The 8,501-nt window shown below is 37.4% G+C and overlaps 1 protein-coding gene across 7 annotated transcripts in view; it reads right to left on the bottom strand.

Moving 5' to 3' along the window:
• Window positions 1-1,386: 1,386 nt before the first annotated feature.
• Window positions 1,387-8,501, bottom strand: part of LOC131440668 (calpain-D) — a 314,742-nt gene continuing 307,627 nt past the window's right edge. For all 7 annotated transcript variants that reach the window (XM_058612143.1, XM_058612141.1, XM_058612140.1 and 4 more), the window contains one exon: window positions 1,387-1,610. In XM_058612143.1, coding sequence (XP_058468126.1) covers window positions 1,437-1,610 — 174 coding nt within the window. In that variant the 3' untranslated portion in view covers window positions 1,387-1,436. The remainder of the gene's footprint in view (window positions 1,611-8,501) is intronic.

The following is an 8,501-nucleotide window of genomic DNA, read 5'->3' as shown; positions in this document are numbered from 1 at the left end:
GATATCTGTGGTGATTCTTGCTGCCTGTATATGTCCAATTCTAGGAGCAAAAACAAAACATTCCTATATTCACCTTTACTATATCTTGCACTGATTATGGCTGTAGAATTTGGATGCTTAACTTTCTTAAGTTACTACTATAAAGTGGCACTGAGGCCGCAAAAATTGAATTATTTCAATAGTCACTTCTTCAAAATGTTTGTTTATTTCTTTGGGGCTCCTTGGTAACTTGTTCGTAGCAACTTAAACAGTGATGCTGAAGAAGAACATTTTTCTCATCATCATATTATATCATTATCAAGGGGTCGCTCTATTTGTGGTAACTGGCGGTAAATCGCTCACAGACACTTTTCATTTCATTTTTTCTTCGGAGTGCCTGGTCGTGTCGTCGGTGAAATTTTCAGCTGTATTCATTGTTTACATTCTGTCTTGTAGCGGCTGGTGTAAACGTGTTTTTTTGAGCTCGGCGATTTTTGTTAGTTTAAACAATGGAAGAATTGAAGAATTTGTATTAAATTTTGCGTGAAAAATGAAATAAAGTGTAATCAAGTGTGCGAAATGTTACAGAGAGCCTACGGTGAGCCTGCTATGAAAAAAAAACAAGTGTTTACGAGTGGTATAAGCGTTTCCAAGATGGCCGCGAAGACGTTGAAGACGACGAACGCTCCGGTCGACCCAGCACGTCAATAATCGATGAAAATGTGGGAAAAGTGGAAAAAATGGTTATGGGTGATCGCCGAATCACTATTAGAGAAGTTGCTGATGAAGTTGGCATATCAGTTGGCTCATGCCATCATATTTTTTCAAATGTTTTGGGCATGAAACGAGTGGCAGCAAAATTCGTTCCAAAACTGCTGAATTTTGATCAAAAAAACAAACGCATTACCATCGCTCAGGAGCTGTTAAACGACGTCAACGACGATCCAAATTTACTTGAAAGGGTCATAACTGGTGATGAAACATGGGTGTACGGTTATGATGTCGACACAAAAGCACAATCGTCCACGTGGAAGCACCCAACGTCACCAAGACAAAAATCGCCCAGCTCAAAAAAACACGTCTACACCAGCCGCTACAAGACAGAATGTAAACAATGAATACAGCTGAAAATTTTACCATACATTAGGGACATATGTACCAACACAATAAAAAAATTTTTTGACCAACGGACTCTCCAGACGCGCGCAATAAAAAAATCCCGGGAACTTTTTGAACAGACCTCGTATATATATATATATATATATATTATATATATATATATATATATATATATATATATATATATATATATATATATATATATATATATATATATATATATATATATATATATATATATATATATATATATATATATATATATATATATATATATATATATATATGTTTGTATTTCTACAGCAATGCACATATATTTCATTATAATATTAGTATTATTAAGTTATCAGGCGCGGAGAATGAAGATCATATATACTATCGATAGGTGGACAGTTTGTTGATGACGGTGGGCCCCAATCATGTAATCCGCTAGAGTTTGCTAGTCTATGAGTAAGCCTATGAGCAATGCTGAATCCTCCACTACCTTCAAGCTGTGTCAGTACTATGATTACCTGCAAATAAAAAGTACATTGGGAAAGATGTAATATACTGGCAAACAATCAACAAACATTTATAATATGTGTGAAATGTGTCCAGGGAGATGCAAATCACAAAAATCATTATTGTCCTCTAAGACCATGCCCACCAGTGGGTGATCAAATGCGTATCTATTATGATTACGCATTGCGTTACTATTTTACTTAAACACTCATTTCTGAGTCGGTTTGCACAATGCACTATCACGGTTGCTGAAACTCAATCGTGTTTCCACACCGGCGTTGTCATTCTAGCAATGCGTGTGACTGCAGATTTTGCTCCCAGGCGTCTGGCTGTGTCTGCCATAAGGTTTTGCCAAAAACAAACGTTTGGTGGTATTGTAATTTTCACTGATGGCTAGAAAAGATCGCGATGCGATAAGATAGCGACAAAATGCCGCAAATATAGCGAAACTGTCATTCGCATCGATTCAACCTCTTCGAGACAACAATCCAGCAAAAAGTTAAGTAGAAATACTCCTACGCAAGCTCAAAATTTAATAGTACGACCAGAAAAGCCGAACAACAGTGATAGCAAAAGTTGTTAAATTAGACGATTTCGAAAATCTGCAAAAAAAGTCTGCTTAATAGCAAAGTCTGCTAACAAACGAAATTGCAAATTTACATACCAACCTGCGAACCTGGTATCTGTGGCTCTGAGTCACTATAAACTGAAGCTGAAACCCACTATAAATTGAAGAATTAAAGGTAAAAATGAATAACAATTGCGAGGTGTTTAAGGAATACGCGGACTCAAGTGATGAAGAATTCAACGAACTGATGCTATTCACCCAAGAGATTCTGTGCCGTGCTGAAAAGCAAGTTGGTGCAAAATCATTAAATCAATTCGATGGATCTCGTCCATGGAAACTACCAAACATAAACAGATTTGCAGAAGAAGGAGCTGTGCAGCTATATAATGACTATTTTGCAAAAAAAACTAGTTTATACTAGTGATCAGTTTCGCAGACAGTTTCGCGTAAGGAAGTATTCCTGTGTTTTGTGAAAGCAATGGAATGCAACGAATATTTTATCCAGAAACCAGATGCGACAGGAAAGTTAGGATTAACTTGCTTACAAAAATTCACATCAGCAATTCAACAACTTGCATATGGATCTCCTTCAGATGCAACCGATGAATATATCAGATGGGCGAATCGACAGCGCAAAAATGCTTACGAGAATTCTGTCAGACAGTAGAAAGCATTTTTGGTGCAGAATACCTCCGATCACCAAACCGTGAGGATCTGCAGAGATTGTTACGAATTGGCGAGGATCGGGGTTTTTCAGGAATATTGGGATCATTGGATTGTACTCACTGGCAATGGAAAAACTGTTCCACTGCTTGGACAGGACAGAAATAAAAAAAACGACAATAATTCTCCATTAGTTCCAAAACGACCTCATTGAACATCTTTGGAAATTGAAGGGAGCTGAACGAGAATAAATTATTTTGATTACTTTTAATTTTATTATAACGAAATATCAAAAACCCTTACTATTCCACATAGAGGTGTGATAATGCCTAGCTCTTGCCATTTAAATAATCTCATCAAAGCATTCGCAAGATATTATCTTCGGCCATTAGTATTAGTTAGTTTCAACAAAAGTATTATTACTTAAGACGCGTGTCATTATTCTTTATTTTCAAATACGACATTAAAACTGAATTAATCTTTAAAACTATTCGAAAGAAACTCTAACTCTTGCATTTTATTACCCTCATCAACGCGATCATGATTATAAATCTGGCCATATTCATATGTCTTATCAACATTAGCTTCGATCAGGTCTTCACGAATAGAAGTTAAATTCTCGTTTTGCACAATGTATTCATGAGCAGGATTTGCAATTTCCTGGTATGTTTCCTCCTGGATACGACGGTGTTCGAGTGTATAATATTTCTGTGCCACATCGATTAGTCTGTTAAAGTCAACTGACATTATTGAATAATTGGCCATTCTTTGAAGAGCTTTAGTTCGTTGAGTACTATACATAGCCTTAGTATTAGCCGCCACAGCTAAAAGCTTACCAGCTTTGGCGAGCTCAGAGGTCTCCAAAGCAATCACTCTCTAGTTCTTACTAGAATTTCCACCCATAGGAATCCCCACCCATTTTCACAAACCTAAATTCAAAGGAAAGGTCTTGTGCTCTCATAAAAATTTCCTGAATATTATATGGATCCGACTTCCGGTTCCGGATTTATGGGTTAAATGTGCAAAACAATGAAAATATGTGTTCAAACTTTTCTCATATATGGTGCGACCGATTTTCACAAACTTAGGCTCAAATGAAAGGTTCTGTGGTCCCATACGTAATCCCTGAATTTTATCCGGATCCGACTACCAGATCCGGAAATATAGGGTAAAGTGTGTTAAAAATTTTATACCATCACTGGAAAGGACGAAAAAACGTGAAAAGTTTTCTAAATCGACCTCGAATCTTCTCCAACTGATAGTTTTAATCAGTCAAACACAGGTCAAACAAACCGATTTTGGTTATTTTTTTAAGAATCGAAGAAAATTATTTCGTAGAGTACCACAGTATTATATATATTAGTATGATTGATATGAGAAAGGCATCATTACACCACTAGGTGGATTAAAACAGGTTTTTCTAGATATAACTGCTAATATAAAAGTTCCCGGAATTTTTTAATTGCGCGCGTCTGGAGAGTCCGGTGGCCAATTTTTTTTTATTGTGTTGGTACATATGTCCCTAATGTATGGTGAAATTTTCAGCTGTATTCATTGTTTACATTCTGTCTTGTAGCGGCTGGTGTAGACGTGTTTTTTTGAGCTCGGCGATTTTTGTTAGTTTAAACAATGGAAGAATTGAAGAGTCAAAGAATTTGTATTAAATTTCGCGTGAAAAATGAAATAAAGTGTAATCAAGTGTGCGAAATGTTACAGAGAGCCTACGGTAAGTCTGCTATGAAAAAACAAGTGTTTACGAGTGGTATAAGCGTTTCCAAGATAGCCGCGAAGACGTTGAAGACGACGAACGCTCCGGTCGACCCAGCACGTCAATAATCGATGAAAATATGGGAAAAGTGGAAAAAATGATTATTGATGATCGCCGAATCACTATTAGAGAAGTTGCTGATGAAGTTGGCATATCAGTTGGCTCATGCCATCATATTTTTTCAAATGTTTTGGGCATGAAACGAGTGGCAGCAAAATTCGTTCCAAAACTCCTGTATTTTGATAAAAAAAACAAACGCATTGCCATCGCTCAGGAGCTGTTAAACGACGTCAACGATGATCCAAATTTACTTGAAAGGGTCATAATGGGTGTACGGTTATGATGTCGAAACAAAAGCACAATCGTCCACGTGGAAGCACCCAACGTCACCAAGAGTGAAAAAAGCACGTCAAGTTCGATCAAATGTCAAGGTTTAGCTTACTGTTTTCTTCGATTATAATGGCATAGTGCATAAAGAATTCTTGCCAAAAGGTCAAACCGTCAATGAGGAGTATTACCTTGAAGTAATGCGACGTTTGCGTGAAGCAATTCGAAAAAAACGCCCCGATTTATGGAAAAACAATTCATGGGTTTTGCACCACGATAACGCACCTGCTCATTCATCGTTGCTTATTCGTGATTTTTTGGCTAAAAACAAGACTTTAATCATGCCCCAACCTACTTATTCACCAGATATCGCTCCGTGTGATTTTTTCCTGTTCCCAAAGTTGAAGAGACCCATGAAAAGACAGCGTTTTTCATCTATTGAAGAGATAAAGGCAGAATCGCTGAGAGTGCTACAGAGCATTACAAAAAGCGACTATCAGGGGTGTTTCGTAGACTGGAAAAAACGCTGGCATAAGTGTATTATATCTAGGGGGATTACCTTGAAGGGGACCATATAAATGTAGACGAATAAATAAATATTTTTTTAGAAAAATGACAATTCCGGGTACTTTTTGAACAGACCTCGTACAAATTTCACGAAAAACAAATGAACTATATGCTTTTGGTGTGATACAAAACTTCTTGACGTCTACTTTTGTTATGATTTGGTTCTTTCAAAATAGAAACGATATATATGGTATAGCGTTGCTAAATTTAATAACCCGCTCATAACCGAATGAGTGGATGTCTATTTCTCAACCAGTTTAACAACTGCCGGTGTGGAATCTGGTTATGATGATGGTTGCCAAATTACTTTTACCCACGCTCCGGTGGGGATAGTCTAGATGAGAGTACATTTTAAAAAGTCGTAAAATATATGGAAACACATCAAACGTCAATTATGCTGTAAATTATTTATGCACTTCTGATATATTTTAACTCATCTCATAGTACAATCATTATGTATTAGAGATACAGACGTCCATAAGCAATTGATCATTGCTTCTTTTCGTAGACTTCAATACTTAGCTTAGGAACATCGGGGTAAAATAAATGATATGAAAAAGTTTAGGAACCGAAATTTGATAAATTTTAACTCATTCAGTAAAAACCATTCAAGCGAAGAGGTTGTGTTTCGATTGTACTGGCTCGTGAGTTAACGGCTGCTACCGAGACAATTCTAAGCTTCAGGTAGTTAAACTGCCCATAGCAAACGCAATATTCGGGGCGTTTCCCGACTGGAAAGCTAGCAACGAAGGCCATCCCGTTCATACGCACAGAGGTGTAGAGACACAGAGGTGCGAGAGCATAGAAGTGACGAGTCACAGAGGTGCCATCGCATAAAGGTGCGAAGACGAAGGGGTGCAAAGGCACAGAGGTGCTAAAGCAACCCAGTGCTGATCTACCAGGTACCAGAATTTGTACGCTGCGTAGGATCAAAAGAGACGGCATATATCGCGAGGTGCTACACTGCAAGCATCGCATTTGATCGCCACCAAGAGCAAAAGCACTGTACCTGGGGTCAGGTACAGCAAGTGCAGTGGTGTTCACAACGACGGCAGAGCAACTGAGATAGCAGTAAACGACAGAAGACTGCCAATTGGAAACAGCAAAAGACTGCCAATTGGAAATCGTTGGAAGAGCTTCACGTCGTTCTTCACGATAAAGGAACAGAGACATCAGCTACAAGGTAGATTTAATTTAATTTATTTTTTATTTCTTATATCTGAAATTTTACTAAACATAAGTTTTTATTTTGGTATTATTAATTTACAAAAAAAATTTAATGTAATGGATGATCTCATGGAAGATCATCCGAATCCGATTCCGGATACTAGTAAAAGTTTAAATACTCCGAGGGCTAAACATTATCCACAGGGTACCACTGGGCCATGGATAGTCTATCTTCGAAAAAAAGAAAAGATTTTAAACTTGATGCAAATTACAAAGGATTTGACATCACATTTCTCTGAAGTTAAAGAAATCTGTAAGGTTAATAGAGATAAAATTCGAGTTGTAGTTAACGACTTGAAACAGGCAAACGATATTGTAACCTGTAAATTATTTGCTATTGAATATCGAGTTTACATTCCATCGAAGGAGGTAGAAATTGACGGTGTTGTGACTGAAGCAAGTCTGACAGCAGATGATTTACTTAAAAATGGAGTTGGCCGTTTTAAAAACTCCATGCTTGAGGGAGTTAAGATACTCGAGTGCAAACAATTGTACTCAGCATCTATTGTCGATGGAAAAAAGTCTTATCGTCCCTCAGATTCGTTTCGCGTAACATTTGCCGGATCTGCATTGCCTAGCCATGTCTATATCGATAAAATTCGTCTTCCTGTTCGGCTTTTCGTACCGCATGTTATGAATTGCACGAACTGTAAAAAATTCGGACATACAGCTACTTACTGTAGTAATAAGTCCAAATGTATCAAATGTCAAGGGCCTCATAAGGATAATCTTTGCGATAAAGATGTTGAAAAATGTGTTTATTGTGGGGAAAGCCCTCATGATGATCTTTCAGTGTGCGCTGCATTTAAGCTGCGTAAAGACAAAATGAAGCTTTCTTTAAAAGCACGGTCTAAGCGCACATATGCAGAAATGCTCAAAACGGTCATACATGTCTCCCCTTTGGAAACCGAAAACGGTTTTTCAAATCTTGCGGAGCCAGAGGAATCTGACTCTGACGGAAATAGTGAAGATACCTCGTTTGTCACTCCTCAAGGGTCTGTTAAGAGGAGATTAACAAACCACAAAATACCAAAAAAGACACCTAAAATTATACCTTCAAAAAAAGATCCCCGTGTTAAAGCTAAAAAGCCAAATTTAAAACCAAAAACTGTGCCTCCTGGTTTGTCAAATTCACAAACCAATCCAGGAACTAGCTCAAGAAAAGACAATAATCCAGTGGGCTCCATTTCACATTCACCAACAGGATTACTGAAATTTTCGGAAATTGTAGAATGGATTTTCGCTGCATTCAATATTTCTGAACCTCTAAAGACCATCATAACAGCATTCCTTCCAATAGCTAGAACTTTTTTGAAACAGTTATCAGCTCAATGGCCAGCTCTTTCAGGTTTTGTATCATTTGATGGATAATTTATCATCCGCCGCAAATGATTCAATCACTGTCCTGCAGTGGAATTGTCGAAGCATCATGCCAAAACTTGATTCATTTAAAGTTTTGTTGCATAGTCAAAAATGTGATGTATTTGCTTTGTGCGAAACATGGCTTACATCAAACATAGCCTTAAATTTTAATGACTTTAACATTATACGTCTCGACAGAGACTCCCCGTATGGTGGAGTGCTTTTAGGAATTAAGAAATGTTATTCCTTTTATAGATTAAACATTCCTTCGACTTCTAGTATAGAAGTTGTTGCTTGTCAAATAAACATTAAAGGAAAGGACATTTGCATTGCTTCGGTATATATTCCTCCAAGAGCTCAAGTTGGACAACGACAGCTTAATGAAATTGTCGAAGCCCTTCCTGCTCCACGTTTGATTTT

The sequence above is a fragment of the Malaya genurostris genome, chromosome 1 (genome assembly GCF_030247185.1).
Source record: "Malaya genurostris strain Urasoe2022 chromosome 1, Malgen_1.1, whole genome shotgun sequence".
Lineage (NCBI taxonomy): Eukaryota > Metazoa > Arthropoda > Insecta > Diptera > Culicidae > Malaya > Malaya genurostris.
This window is presented reverse-complemented; position numbering and strand designations above follow the sequence as displayed.